Source organism: Agelaius tricolor, unplaced genomic scaffold, assembly GCF_023055355.1.
Source record: "Agelaius tricolor isolate 1412-34295 unplaced genomic scaffold, bAgeTri1.0.p SCAF_23, whole genome shotgun sequence".
In the NCBI taxonomy this organism is placed as follows: Eukaryota; Metazoa; Chordata; class Aves; order Passeriformes; family Icteridae; genus Agelaius; species Agelaius tricolor.
This window is the reverse complement of record NW_027269283.1, coordinates 7282450-7309575: the sequence shown is the minus strand read 5'-3', so window position 1 is coordinate 7309575 and position 27126 is coordinate 7282450. Positions and strand designations below refer to the sequence as shown.

The 27126-nt window shown below is 51.5% G+C and overlaps 1 protein-coding gene across 1 annotated transcript; it reads right to left on the bottom strand.

Annotated features, from left to right (window-relative positions):
* Positions 1 to 1242: 1242 nt before the first annotated feature.
* TCEA2 (transcription elongation factor A2) lies at positions 1243 to 16435 on the bottom strand. The gene is made up of 10 exons (XM_071446785.1): positions 16229 to 16435; positions 13790 to 13852; positions 13062 to 13167; positions 11911 to 12001; positions 6793 to 6926; positions 5326 to 5382; positions 4510 to 4664; positions 4017 to 4163; positions 2100 to 2171; positions 1243 to 1540 (listed from the first exon to the last, which is right to left on the bottom strand). The coding sequence occupies exons 1-10, from the start codon at positions 16295 to 16297 to the stop codon at positions 1532 to 1534; spliced, it is 903 nt and encodes a 300-aa protein (XP_071302886.1). The 5' UTR covers positions 16298 to 16435; the 3' UTR covers positions 1243 to 1531.
* Between the last annotated feature and the right edge of the window lie 10691 nt (positions 16436 to 27126).

Here is a 27126-nt window from a genome sequence, read left to right as displayed (position 1 = left end):
TCAGCGTCTTTGAATATTTTCCTTCTTGGGAGACTTGGCTTCACCCTGTAAAGTGAAAGCCCTGAGCGAAGGATGCTGGTGGGATCCCTGCCTCCGGAGCAGCACAGCCCTCAAAGGGGCTGGGAGCACGTTTTCCGCTGCTTTCATGTGGCTGCTCACTCCTCTCCAAACATCTCCGAGGTCTCTGCTCAATGTCTGCTGTCTGGCATGCTGGGAAGCCAGTGGAAATACTTGTTTTTCACTCTGGAAGAGGGAAGCGATGCCATGAGAGATGTGACTGCAAATGCTCCTGCCCTGCCCGTCAGCACAAGAGCTGGAGGGCACAGCACTGCTCCTGGGCAGCCTCAGACCCACAGCTGGGGTCCCCCAGATGCTGCATCACCCCAGCTAAAGGCTATGAAAAGGAAAGAAGAGGGATTTTAGGTCTGGCTGAAAGCTGTTGTGAGCTCAGATGGAATTTCCCCACCAGGTTTTAGTTAGCTCCCAGAAGGAGCCTGATTCTGTATCTCTCCTTCACAGGGTCACATCTGCAGATGTGGCACCTGGGGCTGGCTTTGCTACAGGATCTTTTCCTTATCTGACCCCTTCCAAGCACCAGCTCTGAGCTCACTTCAAACCTCCTCCACTTCTACAGCTAAGTGCCAACAGCTCCCACCCATCCCTCTAGCCCTTACCTTGTCCAGATCCAAGCCTCTGGAAAAATTCCTGTATTTGCAGCATTTTCCCTCCTCCTGAGCCTCTCCAGCAAGCCCCTCTGAAACTCCAGGCTGTTTCTCAGCTGTCAAGCTACAATCAGAGCACAAACAGGAAAGTGCCTGGGACTCACTTTGAACAGTTTGGGGTGGAATTTTCTGTGGCTGGTGTCACCCTGCTCTCAGTCTGTTACAACCTGGGCAGTACATTCTGATCTTTGCAGCAGCCGATGCTGTTGGCATTTAAAGGCTCAAGATGACAAGGAATCAGTGCAAAATCCAGGGAATGCTGCCAAGATAGAAAGCAACATCTGATCTCTGCCCCAAAAGCTGTTTCCTGTCAACAGCACTGCCCACCCAGCTGCCCCAGGCCATGGCCCAGTGGTTAAGATTCCATGAGGTGACAGAAACAAGCCTTCACACACCAAGGGTGTGCCTGCAAGTCACATCTCACTTTCTGCTGCTCCAGGCATTATTCAGTCCTCATCCACCTGGACATGGACCGCCTGTCAAGTTGCCATGCTGGAAAAACAAAGTGCTGCACACACAGTTGAAATAAAAGTCAGAAACTGACAAAAATGTTTAATATTAGTTTTGAAGAGAAAGTGACCGTACTCGCTTAGATGAGAAAGTAATGACTGGGTGTGTTTAGTGAGCTCTCCTGCCAACCTGTCAGCCCATGGCTGTGGCTCTCTGTGAGGCCCAGGCCTCCCCGCTGCTGCTCTCAGCATGTGACAATGCAAACTCACTGGGACACAAAACACAACTGCCATGGGAGCCGGCGTGTGGAGGCTGCGCTCAGGTCTGCGTTTGGCTGCCGCTCTGGGCCTTGGCACGTGTCAGCAGAACTGCAAGAGAAGGGAGTTTAAACCCCAATTAGAAACCTCACTGCCAAGGGGAGCTGCAGAAAAAGGTAAGGAGCCAGGTGTGGGCTTGTTTCAGAAGCTGGCAAGGGCTTGGGGGTTCTCAGAAGCAGGGGCCAAAGGGAGCTCCCATGTGAATCTCTCACTGTGGCTCTTTGGCAACTTGTAGTGGCATCATTTCTGCTCGCCACTGACCAGGAGATTTCTGCTCACCCCTGAGCTCTGTGCACAGCACGAAAGAGCCGTTCTGAAATCCTGAACATCATCACCACTACCCTCAGAGGCTGCATGGAAAGCTCTGTGAAGCTGGTTATGGAAGAAGGGATATGAGAAGAGTGCAGGGAGTGTGGAAATGAGACTCGACCCCAGCTGGTCTGCAGGGATGAACCCAGGAGCTCTTGCCTCTGTGCTGGGAGGGAAGATCACTCTCTAGAGCCAGTGAGGGTTTGGCAAGCACCTCTGAGCAGCAGCCAAGTGCCTGCAGCATGCTGGGTGCAGCCCCCCAACACCCCTGGGTACCAGTAAAACAGCCCTGGTGCACTACCTTCCAGCGATTCCCACACTCATTGCACACGACGAAGGTGGTCATGGGCTCATCGGAGCTGCGGGTCTGCACCTGGGGGGACAGAAGGGAGGTGAGAGCTGAGCATCACACATGGCCCTGTCCCTCTGGCCTCCAGGGCTTGGTGCTGGGCTCATAAAATCAATGAGAGACCGAGGTTTGGGATGGCAAAAGGAGCTTTCCAGTAAAATCAGTCTGGTGGTTGTGTTACACACATACATACATCATGACCCCCTTCAGCCTGACATTACCTCAGTGACAAGTTTTGGGACAGTGTATTTCCCTCCTCACCCAATATGCTGTCCATTTCTTGCAGGTGACTCTGGAAGTGGACATGCCCACAGCCAATCCCTCCCCAAACTGTCCCCCAGGAAGGGATGTGGCCAGCACTGCCATGACAAACCCATCAGTCCCAAGCACAAAAGCATTAAAAAAAGCACTCAAGTCATTCCCATTTACAGAGCAGTCCAACATCCTGGCCTCACAGGAACACACTCCGGGTTACCAGGTTCTGCACAGTTCCAGTCTGGTTTGTGTTTGAGCCATTAAGGAACTCTGATATTTAACCCAGATGTGATTGCTGCCTCTGACTGGCTCTTGCCAGAAACACATACTTTAGTAAAAACCAGATTTTCGTGGCATTTGAATACCACAAGGCAGATCTAGACTGAAAACACTGGTACTCCCCACACTAGTCAGGCAGAACTGTGTCAAGGGGTGATTATGGTGATCTACGTGTGTAATTACCCAATGTGCAAGAGTCACAGTATTTGCATGGTGCAAATTAACCATTTTTGCAAGAATGCTGGATAGCTAAATTCTGTAATTCTCCCCCTTTACTGTCTGCTTCCAACATGCTCATAAATGCCAGTTCACCTCCTTGAGACTTACATCTCATCACCCACTACTGATTTCACTAGAAAACAAATCAAAGTACAGAAAGCCCCCTGATATTGCTATTTAGAGGACACTGCTGTCTCCTGCCTAAATTCCAGGCAGTCAAACTCCAGTCCACTCCAGGTGGAGACAGTGCTGGGAGTGTGCTGGGACAGCCCAGGAACGCTTACTGGGAGCACTGGCAGAGTGAGGCCCCTTGCCTGAGCCAGCCTGTGGGATGCAAGGTTGCTGCTGAGCCAAAGGAAACTCCCTGGTCAGATTCCTGGATCTCCTCCTCTTTCCATGTGTTCATATGTCAAGTCCAAGCAGATGCAGGAGTCTCAGCCGGCGCTTGCACACGCAGTTTGTGCGCAGTCACTCAGCAGCAATCTGGTGGCTGCTGGTGCATTTTTGGGTATCTGCACATTCTAAACCACTGACTCACAGCAAAGGCACATTTATCTCCAGATGCCTGGCACAAACATGGGAGCTAAAAAGCACTGGTAATGCACAAGGCTTCCAACAGCTGGCCACAGGGAAGAAAAATCCTCTGTCTGCTCACATCACAGTTTCGTTTATTCCTTTTGTTTCACTCATTTCATGCTATTTGATTTTAAATAAGTTGGGACTTATCCAGCTGCAGGTAATCTATATTCTTAATTTGTACTTTTAATACCATCAACATGTCTGAGTCAGTTTCTGCAGCCTCTCCTCTACACTACCCACTCCTTTCTTGTCTGAATCCCAGCATTCCCAGCACCTGCTCTCAGTGTAGAGCACTGCTGAACTTTTGAAAGCTTCCTCAGTGCTGCACAACTCCTGCTCTTGTACAAGTGAGCCAAGAAGTTACACAAGCTCACAGAAACATGTGCAGAAGTACATTTTAGACAGCCACGAGTGTTTACTGTCCACCAGTAGCAAAATTTGTGCTGTGCTGCAGGGCCTATCACAGAGCAGTGCGAGCTCATGACCATGACAGATCCTGGCCTGTGCAGAGGCCAAGACAGGAGCAGGAAAACCAACCTGGGTGTAGGTGCAGTTCTTCTTCTTGCATTTCCCACAGGTGAAAAGGTCAGTCTGTGTCCCTCCTGTCTTGGCCATCTGATGCTCCCGGATTGCTTCTTTTGTCATGGCTTTCCTGATCTCTTTCAGCTCATTACTGGCCATTTCCTTTCAGAAGAAAAAAAAAAAAGAAAAAAAAAAAGGCAATAAAATCACATCTGCCCAGTTTTACCACCACACCCACTACAGTGGAAACAGCCAACAGGACAAGGCAGCCTGACAGATGGGCATTAACACAGAAAGCCTGTTCCAATTCTGGTTTCTGGTTCATACCCAGGGCCCCAGGATGATGGGAAGGCCCAACAAACCACTCTCCACACTGCAAACCCCACTGCAAGCTCACTCCATGCACTCTGGCAGCAGCTACTGAGAAAACTGCAACCCTTGCATCAGCCCAGCTAAGGCTCAGGACATCCCCTGTGAGAAGCAATCCCTGCTCCCCAGGCTCCCTCACCTCCGAGGTCATCACTGCGATCTGCTCGGGGGTGATGGCCCCACACAGCACGTTCTTTTTCAGCTCAGGATTTTTGGAGTCCTTCAGGTTGGAGATGCGGCTCCTCACGCGGTTTTTGTATTTCATGTCGGTGTTCTTGACATCCTGGTAGATGCGTAAGGGCAGTCAAGGAGCCTGCAACCAACCCAGAGGCATCAAGCACTTCCCAGCCACCCGTGAGGAGCAGAGATTGTCACCCTGGAGGTGCTGGGACACAACAGCAGCACCTGCTCTGGGAGGTCAGTGCTGGATTTGAGAGCAGGTTTATACAATCCCAAACTCCAGGGGCTTCCAGCTTGGGCTTTTTCACTGTGCTGGAAATATTCAGCTATGCTCAGGTTCTACAACCTCCCCTTTCCCTCAGCAAGGCAGCCACAAACCCCTCCACTGAGAGAGTCCAGCTGCACCTCCAACCCCACAGCTCCTAAGCCAAGCAAACTCCTCTCATAAGGCTTATCTCACATCACCATGGAACTTGATCCTCAAGCTCCATCCTTTCCATTGCTTTTGTCTAGATCATTACAATCTCCTCAACAGGGAGCACAGGGAAGTTGCATGGATTTGGAAGCAGAATCAAAAGCAGTAAACAACACTCTGATGGGAAGGACAAACAAGGGACTACAATCTCTGAGCTCCAACTCCCCACTGGTAGTTCCTTAGACCCAGACCCCTGACAAGCTGCAGCAGAACATTTATGCATAGAGAGTCCCATGTTTCCTTTGAGCACATGGATTTCACTGCTGGAGGCAGGCAGGAAGCACAGTACAGCAAGGATATACTCTTCAATCTGGGCTGCTATGTGCTCGCAGTCGGCACCGATGGCGATGTAGTCGTCTGTAAGACAGCACAAACAGGAGCTCAGTGCCTTCCAACCAAGCCAGGGTTCCCCAGGCTCAGCATTTCTGAGCTACACATCTGGACAGTTTGCTGGTTTGATTCACGTAATCTTCCCATCAAATGGCATCTTGGCCTTTGCTCTTGCTACTCTCTGACCCTTTGGAAAAGGGCAGTGATGAAAATGGATTCATCTAGCCAGTCTGTGCCCTGTGCCTCTCTAGGATATGGACTGCATGAGACAAAACTAACAACAGCCTTGGCCCAAGAACTTACTAGTTTTCCATTATATTTTTCATACAATTTAAATCAAATGTATATAGGCAGGAATTGAGTTTCATCAGATATTCCCCTCAGTAAGTAACTCTACTCAGACCAACCACCTGGGAGGGCCTGGAGGTGTGCAGCATTGGGATCAAGCCTTCATTTCTCATCTCACCTCAGGACTGTCTGCTCCTCCCCTCTTCTCTCACACACCAGTTAAACAGCATCATACAGAGTGCATAACTGCCATGGATTTGGACAGCCAGTATGATAAACACCATAAAGGAAGGAAGGTAGGGCACAGCTGAGCTTAGGGAAAGGCTCAAGGGAACTCTTTCCCAGATTTCATATGGAAAGGGTTTTTCTAAGAGCTGTGCAAAGCATTTAATGCAGCATACAAAGACATGCACGGGAAAGCTAGAAATAAAGACCTCATGAACTTCTCCATCTGTCATCTACATTCCTTGGCTCCAAATTAACAAGACTCTGCAGTGCTTAAACCCCATCTTTTTAAAGGGGTCTGCAATGTGGACACAACCAGATGCTCAAACTTCCAGACATGCTGAGTACCTGCCTCTCACTTGAGCTGGCACAGTCTGAAGGCAAGAGGGATCTGTTCCACCCCAGATCCAGAGGACCACAATATTTAGGGAGCTCCTGTCTGCAAAGGCAGCAGAGTCTGACAGCAGATGCTGACTGGCATAAGCACCATTCCTACAAAGTCCATGTACTGTGTAATAACTTCACCCCAAGGGTGACAGGGAAGACAGCTTCACTTAACAGCAATCAGAAAAGATCTAGAAAATGAAGCAAATCCCTGCACACCTGAAAGATTAAACTTCAGTAAAGACCACCCCATGTTGCAACCCTATGTGACAAACCCTGTGTTCTCAACAGCCATTGCTTTGCACATTGTCATGCCTCCAGCTCCAGCCAGGTCCCTGTGTAAGTGTCTGAAAACGCTGCAACAGCAGCCAGTTCATCAAAGGGGTGACCAGTGGCTAGACTGAGCTGCTGGCAATAATCCTTTGACAAGGCTGCTCTAGAACAGTATGTCTGAACTGAGCTGGCACTGAGAGGCTCTGTGAGAATGGTCCAGGAGCTGTGAAACACTTGAGGCAATGCAGGGCTTCCCCCAGCACTTACCATCAGCCTGCAGAGCTGCTGTCAGCATCTCCCTGCATTTGTTGCGCACAGCGTCGCACGTGATGGGGGCCGGAGGGAAGGTGGTGATTTTGGGGGTGGTCGGAGTCTTTGGAGGCTCCTGCCTTTTGTTGGAGCTAAAAGAAAAACTTCACCTGTCAGAATGTCTCAGTTTGGGCCACTGAGAGCAGAGAAGGAAGCAGCAGGTATGTGGCCAAGCATCCTGTTAATCACAATACAGAACCAGTCAGAACACAGTGCAAAGTCATTGTCCCAAACCAGCACAGAGCACAACACAGCAGCCAACGCCCTCAGCCCCGACACGAGCTCTCCTGTGGACACTGCTGGCTGCCAGCAGAGGTTTAATCCATGAACAACCCTGCCAACCATCTTGTGTTATTCAACACACATCAGCTGCTGCACCACGGGCATCAAGTGAAAACATCACTGCTGAACACCACCAGTAACCCAAATACACTCAGAACATCTGAGACCATCAGCACTCTCAGTTTGGCAGTGCAGTGCAGATTCATGGTACTTCTTTCCTCTTTAACTTTGCAGGACACCAGGCCTATCACTGCTCTCAGCAGAAAGCAAGCAGAAAGCTCCAGAGGAAGGAGCTGTGCTAAGAAAAACAAAGAAAAAGAAAGAAAAATGGCTCCTTCAGCTTTGATATTTAAAAAAACAACAACAACAAAGTGTAGCACATAAAAGGTTCTTCCTTTTTCCTGTAATCTGAGCAAGATACTGATTACTCATCTCACAGAAGAGCAACCCTACACAGCCACACACAGCTCATACAGGGGCCAGGCTAGCACAGGACTAAGAAATACTGCTTTGCTCTCAAAAATAACTCCATTTCCACCTGCAGGCAACCACGGGCACAGGCAAGGGAATGCAAACACCTGCCTGCTGTGGCTGACTCAGTCAGGTCACCTGCCAGGGGAGCAGGATGGAGACCTGCCTGCACAATCAGCACATGATGTGGGCAGGCTGAGTCACTGCTGCGGGGTCTGCATGCAGAGAAGGAACCTCAATGAGCAGCTCAGCTGGTTGTGCACACAGAAAGGCTAACATCTGCACATGGTGTTAGTCAGCCCTGCAAATACTGCTGGTAAAAGATCTGGGTTAGTATGAATCACTGATGATTTTCTAGAGCTTTGTTCTCCCCCCTAAATCTAGGCAGCAGAACAGCAATTTTTTTTTCAGCAGAGATTGCTCTGGCTTTGGTGATTTGGCTGTAAAATGCCTGGTACCATTATTGCAGAAAGGGACAGAAAGGGAAAAAAAGAAACCTCAATATTCCACCCATGGCATGCCAGCAATATCTTCTTGAAGATCCAAGTGGCTTGACAAATTTTGTTAAGCTGGGTCACTACTGCCAGTTCTTTGCCATCAAAAATAAATTTGTTATGAACAAGCACTTCCACTACACTGTCCTGGAAGGGATTAGTCAGCCCACAAAAAAACAGCACTAAGCTGGAAACCTTCTGAATCTGCTGCCACACAAACTGAGCCAGACGACTTTAGGGACTTATCCTGTGACTAAGGTCATATCCAGTCTGGCTCAAATCCCATAGATCATCACTGGGGCTACCAGATTTTCTCAGTTCAGAAGCTCACCAAGCCCTTTTCAGAAGCATCCATCAGTGAACCTTCAGCAAATGGCTCACATCAAACCAAAGCAGAACTTTGATTTCTTGCTTATATGAATGAGATGATGCACTCTGTGAGGGAGATTGTACTGTCAGCTCACTGTGTTTTACTGACCAGTAGCTGAATAAAACCCCTTTTTACCAGCTGGTTTTACTGGTCAGCACTGCAGGATCTTATTAAAGAGCAGATTTTGTCCAAGCAGCTCAAAACATTCAATAGGATTTACACTGCATGTGTTGCAAAAAGAAGAAACAACTTAGCCTGTAAATAATCCATTAGATGATGATTTTTTCCCATCTGGAATGTAGAAACTGCCATCAGGTACTTTTGTGCTTAAGAAGCTACACACAAATCACAGGCACCACTCATGGGGGTGTATATGCCAGAGCATACACTAAGGAATAACCCATAATTCAGGAATAACCCATCTAAAAAATCACAGCTTCTCATGTTACATAAAACAGTTTGGAAAAATTAGACTTCCCAAAGGACAAAGGCAAAGCATACTTACAGTAAGAGGAAGGACTGAAGGAATATGGGTGGTTTGTGGCAAGAGAAACTTAAAGGAGACAAGTCCTGAAATTCCTTACAAAGGAGGATGGTAGGAAAAAATCCACAGAAGAGTGTAGAAATGGGTTTTGTAAGACAGGTTTTGATTGAGAGCAAGTTTTAAACTGTAAAGGTGAGTTATGAATTGGAAATACTGCCAAGGGCAGCTGTGGAAATGCCTTACCCTGAGGTTTTCTAGGGCTGTCAAAGAGCTTGAAAAAAGCCTGCCAGGACAGCTTGGGCAGAGGTTGTGCTGTGCTGAGAAGAGGCTGCAGGAGAAGTTTCCTGAGAGCTCTTCCAGATTTAAATTTTGTATCATTTTTCAATCAACAAACAAAGGTTTCCCAGAGCAAAATGCTATGTGTGAACTCAGTGACCTCAGTGTGAACTCAGAACACCAACCTTCACTACAATGAGTTCTCAAACACAGGCCTTCAAACCTGTATTTGTAGAGGTAATATTTGATTTTCAGGAAGGTTCTAACTGCAATTGAATATTTAGATGTTTGTTCCTTGGGGGTGGAAAAAAGCTCAACAAGATGCATGGTAAGTCCCACTTCTGTTAGCTGATGAGGAAAGATACATTTGCCTGCACACACACACATCAACCATGCACTGAGATGAGAGCTGATCCCTCAAGAATTAGATGAAACAGACTTCTCAGCCATTCCAAAGACAGAAAATTATTTATTAAGGTTTAGAGGTTAGTTTATAAATAGAATTGTTGGGAAATAGAGCTCAAACACACCTAGAAGACTTATTTCAGGAAATCCTTGTGGTTCACACTGTTCCTGTTGAACATGAGAAAGAGCTTGTAAATCTATCCAGGCAGCAAAAGTTTATACACAAAACAAGGCTATGCTGGAACAAAATGGTGGCAAAGCAGCAGCCAGGGACTGCAAACAGATCTCAGGGCTGCACTGGAAGAAAATGCCACAGAAGAGCTAAATTCAGGCCACAGATCCAAAACCTCCTAATAAAGGCAGTTTAGAGAATCCTGGAAAAGAAAAACCTCATGCTGCCAGAGACAGAAACATTAGACACAGCCCATTAAAATGTACTACACTATGGGTCTGAAAGTCTGCAGCACAACAGAGTATGCTTTGGATTACAGTAATGCAGCATCTAAATTCACAGGTGCCAGCTCCACACTGGCTGGCTCAGAGCCTTCAGGTCTTGCAGTGATAGCTCCAGTCACTACACAGGGATTTCTACATCTGTGCTCCAGAAAGCAAGATGAGTTTCAGGCTAAGAGTTAGTCAAATATTTTTCCCTGACCAAAATGGAAGGCGTAGCCAAAATCTAACAGACTAAGAGGCTGAAATATCTGAATGCAAACTGATTTCTTTGGTGTCTTGACAGCAGCCTCATCTGAACCAGCTATCACACACTGAGCAACCAGTCTGACTCCACTGCAGTCTCTGCTTCAAAGAACAGAGACTCTCCTCTGCCAATAAATTATTATTTTTTTAAGGCAGATTAGTAGTTTATTTTGCAGGACTGGAGAAAAAACATTCCTGTCTCTGGAAGAGAGCCTGGCTCAACAGACTAACACCAGAAGCTGGCCCCTGCTCCTGGTCTAGGCTACACTAATCCATTGGCTTCTGTTCATCCTTCACAGCCAAGGCAATGTTTTGCTAGTCAGAAGATGGAGGTTGAATACACGTAAAAAGCATCAAGGATTAAAAAACCCCATCAAACTGCAGCATCTGCAGCACATGAAGGCACAAGGGAACATCACCAGCACAAGACAGACAGACAGACAGACCCCATAAGTGACCAAAGCAAGGAGGCAGCAAGGAGGCATTTTGCCTCAGTGCTTACAGCCAAGATTCTGTTCTGAGTGAAATCCCACCCAGATACACACAGATCTGGACAGCCCTGGCTCCCACTCTGCACTGCATCACTGAACTCCATCCTGGCTCTGAAGTCTCCCAAGTCCTTTCACTGCACTACTTAGCAAATCCTTTTTTCCATTTTATGGAAGTGAAATAACCAAAGATACCAATCATTTAAAGTCATGGAGCATCAGCAGCCTTCTCTCCATCAGCAGTTCTGGATCGAGCTGCAAAGGCTCACCCTGAAGTGCCAAGCCTTGAGAGAGCTGAGCAAAACCAAAGAAGTGACAAGAAAGTGACAAACAAAGGCTGCAAACATGGAAAATCCTGCAAGCCAGCAGGGCTACAGCCTGAATACTCTAAATCTTCTGTCAAACTTGGGAAATTGGCTAAATCACTTAAGAGCCAAATCTAGGAAGCACACACCCTCCTGGGATCTGAGGCTGGGAGAAATTTCTAGAAGAAAGCTTTAAATCCCATTTTTCCCCTCCCCTTTGATCACTGTCTGCACTCAACAACTGCAGTGACAGGCAGTGGAAACAGGATGCAGCATCCAAGGCATGGCAAGGAGCAAGCATGCAGCTGACCTGCCAGCTGGGGGACATCAGCCACAGGGAAAAGGGGACTTCTGCTGGGATTTGTCAAGGACAAAGAAATGGAAGTTTTACTTTAGTAATGTAATCAATCAATCCCATCCACTGCAAAGGCCAAAAATAATCTTCTTTAAAGTTAGAAATAAACAAAAATGCATAAAATGCAACATAAAAAAAGAATTGGGTATGTTCTACTTCTAGAAAAGTAACTTATAACCAAGAGTAAAAAACTTTAAATAAAACATGAGTAAAATTTAAAAACTCACTTAAGTCACTGTATTTTTAGATGTGTATTTCTGCATTATAGTTAATTATTAACACCACACAGATCAACCTTGAAGAAGAAACACTTCCAGCATCTCTGATAAGAATTTTGACTATACAAAATTCCTGACTCAGACACTTAAAAATATAAATTAAAGTAAGATGCCTTAAGAAAACTTAAATTCTTTAACAGTGTCGTCTTTGGTAAAAGGGAAATATTACCTTTGGTCTCTTGAGTTACCAGTCTCCCTGGAGGAAGATGTTGGCAAAGACAGGCTTTTCTTTTTGTCCTCATTTTTTTCCTCAGAAGCATCTATGTTCAAAAGAGGAATAAGTTCAGAACTGGTCTTTATGCTACAGCCCTGCCTATACTCCTCAGTGTTTTCACACTACCCACTGTTGGCCTTATCATTCTCCCAAAAAAGAATCAGGAGAAAATGCCTTTATGGCCTTCCTGCTTCCCAACAGACCTTCTCCTTGCCTCCAAGTAGAAACTAATTCAAACAAAAGCTTTCCTCACCAAACTAGAGAGCAATCAGTTTCCCTGCCTGGGAGATAAGCTTACTCACAAGACAAGCCTCTTCACAAAAGTTTCTTTCAGAGGCTGCTGAGCAGGCATTAGATCAAGTTCTCTCAAGCACAACTAAAAGCAGAATTTCCAGCCAACACCAGCTGAAGGGCCAGTCCAGGCTGGTCCTTGTGGAACTTCTGATTCCCAAGTGCTGCTGAAAGCCAACAGCACAACCCTGGAGAGGACCTTCTTGACACTGTAGAACAAGTATGACCCAGAGGTAAATTGTCTGAGTCTAGCCAACATACACCCAATTTAATGAGGAGGTAACAAACCAGGACAGGAAAAGAGCCCTTTTAACACTCATCCAGCCTGGCAAGAAATGGGAGCCCATAAAAGGGAAAGCCTCCCCAGCTGGACATGGTCCATGTGAGTTTATCTACAAGATGGTGAACTCAGATCCTTCTCCAACTCACCACCCCAAATCCATTCCAGCTCTTCCCTTCCTGAGCTGCTGCACGGGGCTGACAGCACACATGGTGCTAATGCCACGCAGAGCCAAGTGGGAGCAGAGGGCTCAGAGCACAAATAACATTGCTAATTATTATGTGATGAGGTATAAGTTAATAGTCCTGAAGCTTTCAATGCTCTTCCAATGATGAGCTGGCTAAACAGGAGCTAAATCTAGAGGGATGCATGATAGGACACAAAACTCGAAAGACAGAGAGGGTGGAATTGTAAAGGCTGATTTGCTAGAATGTTTATTCGGATCAAGAGATAAGCTCTCCCAAAAAATTCAGCCTCCCACTGAAGGCAGCTTGTTCACAAGCTGAATCTGACAGGAACATGCTGATTTCCTTACCTAGAAGCTTCTTCCAAGATTTGATGAGGGATTTGGCAAGTGATATCACTTCTTCATCTGTGCTCTGCTTCCTCAGTGCGTTCACCGACATCCCAATGCGGGTGGACTGCAAGGGAACACCCCAGTGAACCACTCCAGAGCAGACTCAGTATCAGTTACTAACTGAAATCTCAAATAACCACGACAAAGTCAAAGCCATGACCAAGACAGGAGTATCCAAAGGCTTGCAGAATGATTCTGTGAGCCTTACAATTTTGGAAGAGCAAGGAGACACTCTCCAGCTTGCACAACTGAACAGAAGACACATCCAATCCCCACAAATCCCTTCCCTACACACTTGTGAGTGACATTCAAGCTTAGAGTGAAAACTCCAAGATGCATCACAACCTCCAAATTGTAATTCTGCTCACTCCTCCCCAGTGTTCTAAATATCAACATTACAAAGAACTTCTCCCACGACTGCCCCTCTGTGTTTGCTACTTTAACCCAGTCTTTCCTCTTTTTTGCAGCCTACAAACAAGATTTGAGCAGTTACACACATGGTGACCCAGAGCTCTTTAATTGCCAGTCCAAAACCCAACTTCTGCACTATTTTGTTGGATTTATTGTTTATTTTTATTCTTTGCATGAAGCAAGAAGTGTGAGGAAATCTATTAAGTTTATTTAGACAACATTTTGAACTCATCCAGATGTAAACTCAAGCTTTTTACCATAACTGTGCAACTCACCTGCAGTAAATCCAAAGTCATAGGCATACTTTTCAGTTCTTTCAGTAAATCCATTGCACCTTCCTGGAGAGGAAAAGAGAAAGAGAATGAGTGCTTTTATTAAAGAAATTCAACAGCTTGGGAATAGACACAGAAAGTTGAATTCAAAGGGAAAAACACCAACAAGCATTCCCTGAAACATCAGCAAATGCACTGCTGGGTGCTGTTCCACAAGACAGTAGATCCTGCAACCTGAAGGCACCTGAATCATTGGAATGGGCAAAACAGAAGATCAGTGGAGTGCTACAAGTCCTTGCTTGTGTATGGTGCAAGTGCAGCATTAGTTTATTATTCTTACCTGGTACACTGAGCATTTTTAACACCTGAAAACCACACTGTGAATTACAACTGTCAGTGACTCCATGTAGCTGTTTCCTGGTTTTCATATTAATACCCCACTCTGCTCAGAACAAAAGAGAGACCAGGAGCAAAGCCAGCAAGCTGTGATGCTGAAGAGTTGGTCATTTGAAACTTGCTCTGTGAAGTCTCCTTACATCATCTCTACATGCCAGAACCCAGGACCAGGAAAGATCTGACGAGGATTCTGTAGATACCTAAAACTGGCAGTCACTCAGAGAACTGGCAATCACTTGTCTCCCTCTAGCACATCCCAGCCTGGCCCAGGCCTGTCTCCATTCAGCTGGCTCTTTCCTCCCAACCCCCTTCCCTCCAACAAGGCTTCCAGTGTTCACATTTAGCAGCTCATTTGCAACACCGACCACTCCAAGCCCAGTTGCAGCACAAGGCCTGCACAGCCACCATTGTAGGGGAGCCAGCCCTGTCCTCACATCCCATCCTCCCTATGCAGAAGGGCTGCTTCCAGCTCATCCCAGGAAGCAATCCAGCTGCAATCCACCCTACAGAACAGATGCTCGAATCAAAGCAAAGTCAAAGCTTTCAGCGTGCACACAAGCAACTCACACCAGCATAAACCACACACATTTACTGTACCCAGAACGACTGACTTGCCCCTCAGGTAGTTCCACACCTTCCTGTTCCTCCAGCCCCAAACACCCAAAGTGACCCGGTCTGACTCTAAATGGAGCCATTTCCCACAATGGCAGCAAATGAGGATCCACAAAAAAAAACAGAGCAACATACAGGTACTCCAGGAAACTGTCCTGCAGGAAGATTAGCCAACACACAACATGCTGTAGTTCAGCACTGTCTCAAATGCCAGCCAAGAGGAAATGTTGCATACCCCTCCTGTAAGAAGCTGCCTCTTTCCCAATGAAGCTGGAAGCAAATTCTGCAAAGTTGCTCCTTTCTTATTTCAACACTGATGCTGAAAACCTGCCACCAGCAAGAACAGACATCACAGGCTGTGCTTTAGCCCAAACACACTTCCCTGGGCTGTTCCAATAGTGACACAAGTGACAGCACCCGCCCTACCCACAGCTGGCAAGGTCAGTCCAACATCCAAAAGTTCATGTGATAACAGCACCCAGCATCCCACCACAGAGTACCACACTCCTCTAATCCCTTCCCCTCCTCGTCCATCATCTCCCGCGCCCCACAGCCCTTCCCAGCCCAAAATCCCTGTCCCCCACCCCAAACACAGATGTACAGCCTACCTCCATCACAAACCCTTGTCAGCTTTCTGCCTTAGCACTCGCATGACACTGTCCCTACAAGCACTGATATATCCCATCAAGCTGGAAAGCACCAGCTCCTGTCCCCCCAGGCTGTCACACGGGTCACAGCACACCCTGCGAGAGTCCCCGAGTGCAGACAGCGGCTTGGTCAACCCTCCACACTCCAGAGGCCACAGCAGTGAGCAGTGGTGCCGGTGTGGGATGGAGATGCAGGAAGCAAATCCACCAGCACCGGGGCTTTCCCCGAGGGCAAACCGGAGCCCAAGCCTGGTGGGGACTCCCCTCCCAAAGGGCTCCCACCGGGACAGGGGAGCAGGGCTGGGGATGCTCTCCAGGAGGGGAAGACAGCACAGGGGGAGCCCCGGAGTGCTGAGATGCGGGCTGGGGATGCCGGAGGCCTGGGGTGCAGGGGCTCAGCATGGGGACTGGAGAGTGCCACAGCACCCAAAGGGGCACATAGGGCTGCACGCCCAATAAGTGCCAATGGGTGGATCCTACACCTCCGCAAAGGATGGGGACAGGAGAGGGCGACGGGGCCTGGGGGAGGCAACCCCACTTTAAAGGGGGTCTGCTCCAGCACGATGTTATGACCGGGGTGGCACTGGAAGAGAGGCTCCCAAAATGGGGTCTCGGGGGAGGGAGGCTCCTGACAACGGGCACCGAAGGAGAGGCGGGGGTCCACCAGCGCGGCAGCGAGGAGGGGATCCTGCGGAAAGGAGGGGGCGCGTCCGCCAGACAAGAGCCCGGGGCAGGGGGCGGCTCCCCACGCCAACCGGGCTGCGGGGGCCCTGCCGCCGCCACTCACCGCGTTCTTCTTGGCCACCATCTTGTCCAGGCGCCTGGCAATGCGCACGATCTCGTCCTCCCCGCCCATCTCGCCGCTCCCCGGGATCGGTGCCGGGGTCGGACGGGGGTCCGGGCGGGGGGAGCTGCGGTCGGTGCCCGGTGCCCACCTCAGCCCCCGGTGCCGCAGTCAGGGCGGGCACACGAGGGGCACGACGGGAGTTGTAGTCCTCGGGACGCCAGCTCCACCCGCCGCCTGTCGGAGCGCAGCCCACGGGCGGGACTTCATCTCCCAGCGTGCCCCGCGCCCGTCCCGCGCGGTGCCGCCCGGCCGCCGGGGGCGCTGTGGGGGCTGCGGTTCGCCCCGCGGAGGGGGCTCGGCGCGGAGCCGGGGCTGAGGGACCCCGGTCCCCCGTCCCCACCCGCGGGGCTGTGCCACGGCACGGCAGGAACAGCCGTGTCCCAAAGTGCTGTAGCGGGTCCGGACGAGGCCACGGAGATAATGAGCACCTCTGCAGGGGAGACAGGCTGAGAGCTGCGGGGTTCAGCCTGGAGAAGAGAAGGCTCCGGGCAGACCTTTGAAGCCCCTTCCCGTGCCTAAAGGCGCTTGAAGAGAGATGGAGGGAGGCTTTGGACAAGGGCCTGGAGTGACAGAGCAAGGGGGAACGGCTTCACACTGACTGAGGGCAGGGTTAGATGGGATATTGGAAATAAATTCTTCCCTGTGAGGATGGTTACAGCACTGGACAGGGTGCCCAGAGTGGTTGCCCCTAAATCCCTGGAAGTGTTCATGGCCAGGCTGGATGGGGCTTGGAGCATCCTGGGATAGTGGAAGGTGTCCCTGCCCATGACAGGGGGTTGGAACAAGATGAGCTTTACAGGCCCCTTCCACCCCAAACCATTCTGTGACTGTGACTGTTGTCCATGGCTGTGCTGAGCCTTCGGAGCAGTGCTGGATAAACTGCTGGATAAACTGGATAAAAGCTCCCTGTATGAAGCAAAGCCGTGCCCCTCACACGGCCTTGGGGTCTGGACAGCAGTTACCGCTGGCGAGAGGATGGGTGCTTTGGGGGGGCCCGGCTGGACCCCCTGTAGATGGCACTCGCACACTGTGCGAGGGCAGCGCATCCCCCGGGAGCTGCTGCTGAGGGCTGTCGCTCCCTCCAGCTGGTTCCTGGCAGAGGGAGAACTTCCATGCACAGCCGCATGCACAGCCCTCGCCAAGCAGTGCTTCAGAGAGGGCCCTGACTGTGCTGGTGAGGAGCGGCCGTGTCCTGCCCCGGTGGAGCTGCCGATCATGTGGAAGCACGGGGATATGCTACGTGTGGCCTCGGGATGCACAGGCACGTCTTGGGAACCAGAATTCCCAGCACTCTGTCCTGGAGCAGGCTGAGTCACTGAGGGCATGATCACAGACTCACAGAATTGGTAGGGTTCAAGGGCTTGGAGATCGTCCAGCCCCTCTTCAAAGTCAGTCACCTAAAGCAGGTGACACAGGAACTTGTCCAGATGGGTTTTGAATACCTCCAGAGAGAGAAGTATTGAACAAATCAGTGCTAAAGCTCTGATGGGTGCCTGACACCCAGATCTGCCCACCACCAAGCTGCCAGCTTGCTGTGCTTTATAGCAATACCATGGAGATTTATAGAAATACCATGGAGCTCTGGGATCTCCTTGAGCAAGAACTGTGCCCTGGATGTGTAAGGCACGTGTCAGTTCATCCCTAAAGCAGCAAAGGTGGTCCCAGACCAAAAGTGAGCCCTGGACCCTCTCCCTGGCATGACACCTTGAAACTTCTTGGATTGGCCCCATGTTTATGAACACAAGTTCCCTCCACCCCACAGTCTGGAGTCTGTGCAGCACCTGGAAATCCTCCAACCCTTGGCAGGGTCTGGCTGTGGAGTCAGGGGGTGCCATTTTGGAGAGGCCCACCTCTGTTAGGGATGAGGAAACAAGTCCCAGCAAGAGGACCTTGTGGAAATGAGCAGCTGCCTGTCCCGTGTGTGGGGTCGGGTCACGCCGGTCCTGGCGTCAGAGACACGCTCGAGCGGCACTGCTGCCACTGTCAGTGTGGTTTGTGTCGCTGCAAGGCAGAGATGCTTCCTGACCACAAGTATGGCCGGGGACGTGTCTGAGATTCCAGAGCACACAGTCACTGCTGCCATCACCCCGTCGCTCCCTGCCTCGAGCAGGAGCCATCACCCTGCCAGCGCTGGCCTCCTGCAGCGGCAGCCAGCCTCACCCAGGGCCCACCACTGCCTGCCTGGTCCCCGAGGACAGAATGGCACAAAATCCTCATGCCTGCAGCCCTATGTGCCTGCTGGGGGCATGTCCCCTACCCCTGTGTGCCCGTGGGCACGGGCCAGCTCTGCAGCCCAACCCTGCTGGCCTGTGGTTCTGATCTTCCCAAGGGTTAACAGGACACCGCAGGCCAGGGGTTTGCAGAGCAGGGAGGGTTTCTGGCTGACCTTGGCTGGGAAGCAGCGGTGGCGTCGCTCAGCCCTGCCCCCCCAGGCGTGGAGCCGCTGGCCAGAGCGCTCCCCTAGCCTGGGTGGAGGTAGATCCAGAGGAAACTCCACCTCCGCGGGAGCCAACCTGCTATTGCAGGAATTCCCAGAGAAATTCCCGCTTGGGGTGATCTGTCAACGGATCCATGAACTTTCTTTTACCTCTTGTGAAAGCAGCTACTTGAATGTGCTAAAAACAGAGCAGGGGCGAGTCCGTCAGGGAGAGGCTGGGAAGGGGCTTTTGCTGACCCCTGCACACCAAGAGTCTCCCTGAAAATCTCTGTGGTGCCTCGCTGGCAGCTGCCCTTGGCAGGCAAATCTGGGAGAGCCAGGAGAAGTTTCCTGCAAAATAAAACCCCACAAAATCTCACCTGTTTTTTCCACTGGGCTACTGTATTTCCCAAGCAACTCTCAGCAGATTTGAACACAGCAAATGGGCTGGATCAAGTTGCTTGCACTATCCCCAGTAAGTTCAAGTCATTTGGAGATCAGCCATCAAACCCCACCCTTTCTCTGCTCCCAACCACCAGGGGCTTGGTCTGGTCCACTTTTGGAAAAAGCAGAGATGAGAGGCGCTCCTGGGCCTGCCTTGTTCCATCCACCCACCGCAAAACCCACAGGGAAGCTCTGTCCTGAGACACCCCCTAACTTCAGGGGTGCTCAGATCTCCTGGACCTCAGCCTTGGAGGACTGGTTGACACTGGGTGACACACTGGGCTCTGAGCTGGTAATGGGTGACCCTATCCAGAGAACAGCAGACAATCAGTAGCTGGCAGATGCTGAGGCAGGACATGGGAGCAGCTGCTGTAGGCTTTGCCAGAGCACCACTTATTTTGGGGAGGGGTTTTGATGTGTCTACCCTCCTTTTCACCCTCATGGTTTTGATGTGTTTCCCCTCGTTTTCACCCTCAGCCTTGGCTGGAGGGGTCCTGATTGATTCCTGGCACAAGTGCATGATTTCCATGCACTTGTGCCAGGAAAGGAGGAAAGGGATCTGTCTTTTCTTCCCCTCCTTGCTGCAGCTGCCCAATGTCCTTAATCTCCTGGCCTTGGCACTGGGGACATTTGACCCAAGAGCAGACAAATCCTCCATTCAAACACTTAGGAAACCTGAAGAATGTGGCATGAATGGTGAGTTATATTTCTGTCTTACAGACCATCCTGTTTTCCTCCTTTGAGGAGCCAAGGGACCTCTCCACACCTCCTCTTGTGGCACAGGCTCTCTAACACAAGAGCAAGCATAATGGTTCCCAGGAGATATTTTAGGATCCATCCATGCCATTCTGGAAGAGCAGCCCACAGAGGCTCTGTGTCCTCCACTCCCTACACCCCCCCACTGCATCTGTCCTGGAGCTGCAGGTGAGCACCCGTGCCTGGGGACACTGCCATCTGGACCTCCTGGGACAAGTCCTCCACCAAGAAAAGCTGCAGGATTTGGCTACAGTGGGCAGCAGCTGCAAGGGGAACGTGGCCAGGACCACCCTGTGTGCTAGCCCAGCCTCTGCCACCCTGAGAAACAGGGAGCATGGAAGGGAGGATGCAGAGGAGATGATGGCTCCCATGGGCCCTGCTCATCGTGAGTGCCAGGGTGGAGTTTGGACCTCCAGCTTTGCAGATGCTCTTCTGAGACATTTTGGATTTTCCCTAAACCTCTTCTTCCTAACAATTTTAATTATACTGGCTGCTGTTCAAAACAATAATGACAGGGAGAGGAATAAATGCTAAGCAGCAGCCTGTCACGCTTCATGAGATGCCCCCGGGGGACACTGGGCCAGACAGGCAGCCAGCCCAGAGCCATGCCAGCCAAGTGGGTGCAGGCTGCCACCCCACATCAGCCACCAGCAGATGGTGGGTCTGGGCTGCCCTGTGTGAGCGTGAGAGCCTGTGCAGGCACTCAGGTCTCCTTTCTCTCCCCCTCTCTGTCTCCTTTTATTCACCTCCATAAAACATAGGAAGTTCAAGCCATTCATTTTGCTATTTGTGTCTCCTTCCCCACGCCCCGGTTCCCTCCCTTGCCCCCTGCAGCCTCTCCTCTCACTGCTTGCCCAGCATCCTTGACCCCGAGAAGTCTGGTGTGTATGCACTTCCCTTTTGGCCCATGGAAAGCACCACTCTGAACTGGTGCCTTGATAAGTCTGCTGTGGGAAGGCAGGGGCTCCTGGGCTCCCACACAGGGCTTTCCCATGTAGCATTTCCTATGCTGTCCCTGCTCCCCCGTGCGATCTCCAGACCCGGGCAGTGGGAAGCTCTCTGGATGGCAGTGCCCCTCCGTGGCAGCAGGTCTGACCTCCTCAGGATCTCATGACTTGCTCTGTGTCAAAAGTTACAGTGGAGGCATTCTCCTGAGGAGGAGGAGGAGGAAAATGGTTGACTTCTTATGGGGTATAACATGGCACCTCTCCATTCAGCAAAGGATTGCAAAGGGCTCGAACACCTCAGCCCCTTCCTCTCAGTGCCCTTGCAAGCAGAGCTCAGATATTGTCTCCCACAGAGTTTGGGATCAACAGGACCTGTGTCCTGTCAGCAAAGGAGCAAACATGTGGCAGAGCACACAGAATTAGGATGGAGACCTCAGAGGTGCTGGAGACAGGGACTGACTGGTAGAGAGAGAGGAAGGAGAGGCTCAGCGAGGAGGGCTGGAGCCTTTTCCATGAAATAACCTCAGCATTCAGCCGTGGTTTGCCGGAGGGCAAAGGCAGCATGTTCCCTGCTCAGTGCCCTCATCGAGCAGAGCCAGGTCACCGCGGCTGTGCCGTGCCCTCTGCTCCCCGCGGCGATGGCAGCACAGATAAGGACCTTGTCCCGCTTATCGCCCCATCAGCGGCTCTGCAGCGGCTCCGCTGCCCCAGCTCCGAGCACCGAGCCCTGATCTCATCAGCGCGCCGCACACTTGCAGCCCGAACAATGACCAACACAATTCCCAGAAATGCACAGCCTCCTGCTAAAGCCTCCCTGGGGGAAAGCATGCCAGCCGGCCTGTCGGCACCAGCGCGGCCATCGCTGCCAGCCGCTGGCAAACGCAGCCTGCGGAGGCACCCCCGAGAAAACAAGGGTGTGCTGGGTGGGGTGGAGGAAGAGTCCTTGGGGCCACCCATGAGCTCGCTGTCCTCAGGAAGTCGCTCTCCCTCCTGCTGTTTGTGACCAGGTGTCTCACCCTGTCCCAGCCACCCCGTTTGCAGCCCCTGCCCGCTCTGAGTGCCCGCTCATTCACAAAGGGGCCGAGATGCAAAACTTAGCCCCAGTTGCCTGGGCTGGGAGGATACAGGCAGGGCCATGGACATTCCTCACCTCAGTGGGGACCCTGGAGAGGCTTTTCCACATCTCACAGCTTCCCTAAGTGTCTCAGGCTCACAGAGCCTTTCCTGTCACATTTGAGTAATTGCTGTTTCCACTTCCAGATGGAATATCTGGACACTGAAGCAGGCATGGCTGGATGCTCAGAGCAGGTATGTGCCTTGTCTGAGCTGAGCTGGAAGTGCGAGAGGGCCAGCAGCTGGCATGGCCATCCTTTCTCCAAGCACTTCCTCTGGAGCTCACCAGCCTGTCTTCTCCCCTGGCCAGATGTGCCAGGGAAGCAGCACAGTGCAGCAGCAGAGATGTCACCTGCAGACCTCACAGCGATGCAGCAGACACACCAAATCCCCCTGCAAAAGGTGCAACGCCAGCACCATCCCAGATCTCACATGAGCGAAGAGCATCACCTGGAACAGCACAACAGTGTTCCTAGAGCAGGAGGATGAACCTTGCAGTGCCCCAAGTGAAGGAGGACCTGCCTCCCAGTGTCCCTGACACGAGGTGCATTGTTCATGAAAACACATGGGGAAGTCCAAGGAGGACAGACTCGCTGGCTGCGTTGGGCTTCCTGCCTCCTGCCCCGGCCGCCGCCTGACATCATCGCTCCCGGTGGGAATGGCCACCCTGGCCCCACTCGGTCCCTGACATTAGCCAACAATTTCCTGACCTCCTGTCCGGCTTTTCAGCCTCCCACGGCCCCCCATGGTGGGGAGGCTTTTGTGCCTGAGATGATAGAAAGATGATAGATTAGATTGATAGATAGATAGATAGATAGATAGATAGATAGACAGATACATACATACATACATACATACATAGAAAGATGATAGATAGATAGATAGATAGATAGATGCTTGACTCCTGCCACCATGGCACGAGAGCTGGCAAACCTGCATCCTCTTCCTCACTACCATGGGTACAACCGAGATGATGATGCCCATCACCTCACCATCCTCATCTGAGGGTATGGGAGTATGTGTTCTCCAAAAATGCCTTGGCATGGGAGTGTGTGTTCTCCAAAAATGCCCTGTTCAAATTCACAGGGGCCAGAAAGGCTGAGGAGAAGGAATGTGGGGGTAAGCAACACAGGTGTTGGAAGGATGTGTGTGAAACACACAGGTACTGCCTGGCCTCCATGCACCAGCCCTGTGGAGGCACCCACCTTCTCCCCATCATCCTCAAATCTGCCCAAGTGACAGCAGGGTCTGGGTACAGTGTGTGCCACATCACCCATCCACCCTGCAAACATTGGCTTTTCCAAACAAACACACTTTTTGGTGAAAATGTGGGGGATTGTGCAAGCCTCGGGCTGTTGCTGCACAGCCTCTCTTGCCTTGCAGCTGTGAGTTTTTCCCTGAGTGACTCCTCACGAGCAGAGCACAACCTTGGGCTGACGTGCTGCAAACCTGCCCTTGTCCAAACCCGCTGCCATCAGCACTTTGCTGCAGCTGCTTCCAGTGCTGCTCTAAGAGTTTTTCCTTGCAGCCTAAACCCCCACTGCTGGCTCCATCTTTCTGGCTCCAGCCCACTGGGGATGGAAGGTTTCTCCTTCCCGAATACAAATATAACTGTAATCTGCTAAACCCTGCTGTTGATCCCGACTGCATCCTCCTGTCCTGAGCTTTCCTACAGTGCCTTTTATACCGGTAATAGCACCAGGCTCCTTCTCCCATCATTGTTGACTCGACAATGAAAACTGTTTGTATTATTGTGTCCCCGAAGCTTTGCCAATAGCACATGTGTCCCGAGCTGATAGCAACAGGCTTTGGCAAGGCTGCAGCTCCATCAGATAAGAGCCTTTAACCTTATTTCTGCAGCTCGAGCGCTCCTCGAAGGGCCATTCTGTCGTGAGCCTTTCCTTATCCTTCCCCTGAGCTTGCAGATCCACGGGCTCCATGGGCCAAGTAGAGGGGTCGCTGGCAGAGGGCAGAGGTGGAGGTGTTCAGGGCAAGCAGCCTGGGAAACAGCCTCAGCTTGGGTGAGGGAAGAGCCCTGGGGGGAGATGGAAAGACAGAGCTGCTTTCCCAGGCAATTTAAGGGCCAAATGCAGGGCCGTCCCTTGTCCCCTGCCTTCCTCAGGGACCCTCTCCACCCCGCCGTGCTCCACCTTGGCTCGGCTCCCGCACGCAGCAGGAGCGAAGTGGAGGAGAAACGCTGGAGCCCGGAGGCCCTCGCACGCTCCCGGCTGGCCCGCGAACAAAGCCTTTCCCTTGGAGCCCTTCCCCGCCGCCTCCCTCCTGCCCCGGCCCCCTGCGCTCCGCCAGCCGCGGGGATCCCCGGCATCGGCACAGCCCCGGGGGTCCGCAGCACCCTCCCCATCCCACCCTGCATCCCTGTGCCGAGCCCCTCCATGACTGCTCCCAGCACCCCCGAGCTCCAGCTCTGCTGCTGGGGGATTTCCTGAGCTGCAGCACAAAGGATGCTCTGAAATCAGAGAGCAAAGAAAACGATGCTGCCTGTAGCAAGCTTTAAAATCTCACTTTCAGACCAGTTTTTGGGAGGGATGTCACAATTCTTGGGGTTTTGAGCTGCAAAAGCAACACATCCCCTTTCCCTTCTCTTACTGTCCCCAGTGCAGCACCTAAAAGCAAAAGTTGTTCCTCTGCTGGCAAGAGGGAATGCTCTCAGGTCTTTCTCTTTATTTTTAGTGTTATTATTGTAATTATTATTACTATTATTGTTGTAATTATAATAATCATTCTCTCAGAGGACAGAAGCACTCAGTCAGAGATATCCTGCCCTTTGCTGGGGACATTGTTATCTCTAAAGGGCCTGAGGAGAGACTGGGTCACTCCATGCCCTGTACAAGATGTGGAGAAACTGAGGCACGGAGCCACAGCAGCATCTACCCCACTCTGAGCCAAAATTCCTCTCTTCCACATGCCTTTCCCTGTCTGTATGAGGTGAGGTTCTCTCAGCAACATCCTCATTCTTTCTGCTGGGCAGCAAAAACCTTGGTGAAGCACAGAGGTGGCCACGAGATCCTGTGTGCAATGGGGTGGGCTGCAAGCTTTGGCAAAGGTTGTCACTTCCAGGGATGCTGCAAAGGGCTCCCCTCCTTCCAGGGATGCTGTAGTGTTCCTCTTCCTCCAGGGGTGCTGCAAAGGGCTCCCCTCCTTCCAGGTCTGGTTGTGGTGATGCTCAGAAATCAGGCAGCCACCTTTGCTGAACAAAAACCAGCCAGTGAATGGAAACCCTGGGCAGAAAGCACTGGGCTGGGGGCTGCAGGGGAAGTGGAGAGAGAGGGGAGGCGAGAGGAGAGAGGGAAAGGGAAGGGGGGCACATGGCACAGGCAGCAGCCATCTGCCATCTGCTGCTGCCTGTGGAGGTCATGCCTCATGCGAAGTTGAACCACGTCAGGAGCCACAGCAGCTCCTGAGAACAGCAAACCTTTCCTAGATGGAGATGTCCTGTGCTGCTGGGTCCATCCCAGTGAGAGAGAGAATGGGTGACCTTTCTGCTGCCAGCCAGGGGGCTCGATGCCCACAGTGGTGCCACCACCCACTGTCTCACGTGGGCACAGAGGTGGGGAATGCACAGAGCAGAGCTCTGTGAGAAAGGTGTATTCAGAGGGGAGACTGCACTTCTCCTGGGCATCACATCCTGTCCTGGGAGTCCCCAGGGCTAAGGCCATGGAGAGGGGCCATATTGGAGCTGCAGATGGCTGTGGTTCTCATGGGCATGTGTGGCTGCAGGGCCACAGATGGGCAGCTCCAGCCTACCTCCCAAAAAATTCCAGGCTCAGAAATCATTCTAATTGCAGTTTTCCTTTCCTTAGCACCCAAAAGGAGGTCAGGCATCCCGAGGCAGCCAGCCTGGGCATGCAGAGGGATCAGGATCCCAGTTCTTGGCTGCATCTCCTGCACAGACACCAGCAAGCAGCGTTCTCTGCCAACTGAAGCGATGGAAGCAGCGAATAACCCCGGCATGCCCAGGCTCTGCACAGCCCAACTGTCGGCCAGCTGCCTGTTCCTGGGAGGATGCAGTGCCACAGGCAGGGAGCATTTTCTTGCTATAATCAAGAAAAGAAATTGTGCAGATCGGAGCAGCTGAATGGCAGCCAAATCTGCTTCTCGGCGGCTTTTCTACACTCTGTATTCATGTATTTGGCATGAGTAGCTCTGCATTGAGGTAATTCATTAATGCTCGACCAAAAATGTGTTTATGGAAGTCTTGAAATAGTTGGTAGAAGTGTAAGACTTTCCTTCCTAAAAGCCTGGGCTCTCTCTGTGATGGGAACTGGGTATTAAAGCAACGAGTGCTGCTGCAGTCAGCTGCCAGGGAAGCGACTGCAGGCAGCGTCTGCCCTGCGCATTCCTGCATGCTCTGATCTCCTTGTGCTGAAGCCTTTCCCGGGATTTAGTGTCCATAAGCACCATGGGTGGGATTTGCAACAGTTCTGTTCATGCGTGGGGTGTGGGGACCTCACCCCAGGTTTCACAGGGAGCAGCTTAGGAGCAAACTCAGGGTGATGTGGCTGGAAGTGCAGCACCCCGAGCTGATGGTGGGACCAGAGAGTCAGCTGTGCCAGAAGGGGCTGTGGCAGAGCAAAAGCAGAGGAAGGGGAGGCAGGACAGCCTTGGGGAGGCCCAAGGTCTCTGGCCATCACCCAGGAGGTGCAGTGGCTGCACCCATGCAGAGCAAACAGCTTTTTCAGGTTAGCTCTGGGTTTCGCTGCTCGCACAATGGATATCACTGTTGTTGTTCCAGTTATAATCCTGTATAAACAAGGCTGACCTCTGGTTATTGAAAAGAGCTGAAAATAAAGACAACTTTCTCTGCTTCCTCAGATGCAGTGTCTGATTGCCAGGCTTGGCTGACACAGCCCACACCGTGCTCCCAGCTCAGCCCCTGCAGCTGTTGGGGACCTGCAGCACGGCTGGCAGCAGGGCAGAGTGGCAGTGAGCACACAGGCAGAGAGCCACTGTGGCCCAGGACACCTTCCCACTGTCCCTGATGCCCTTCACTTGTCAGAGGGAGCTGGCAGCCCAAAAAAACAGCACATGAGCAGAAAACAGCTGAGCTGGGCATTCCCTGGACTGGGAGTGGCACAAGCTCCCACTTTCCCCGACTTGGGTGGGAGTTTGATCCTGGCTGGGGACACTGGGGTTTGTCACCC

Coding starts and splice junctions, on each gene's coding strand:
- TCEA2 (XM_071446785.1), bottom strand. CDS start 16,297: ATGGGCGGGGAGGACGAGATCGTGCGCATTGCCAGGCGCCTGGACAAG. Junction 6,927..11,910: donor GGTAACTCAAGAGACCAAAG/GTAATATTTCCC, acceptor TTTTTCTTTTAG/CTCCAACAAAAGGCAGGAGC. Junction 4,665..5,325: donor AGCAGCCCAGATTGAAGAGT/ATATCCTTGCTG, acceptor GACTGCCCTTAC/GCATCTACCAGGATGTCAAG.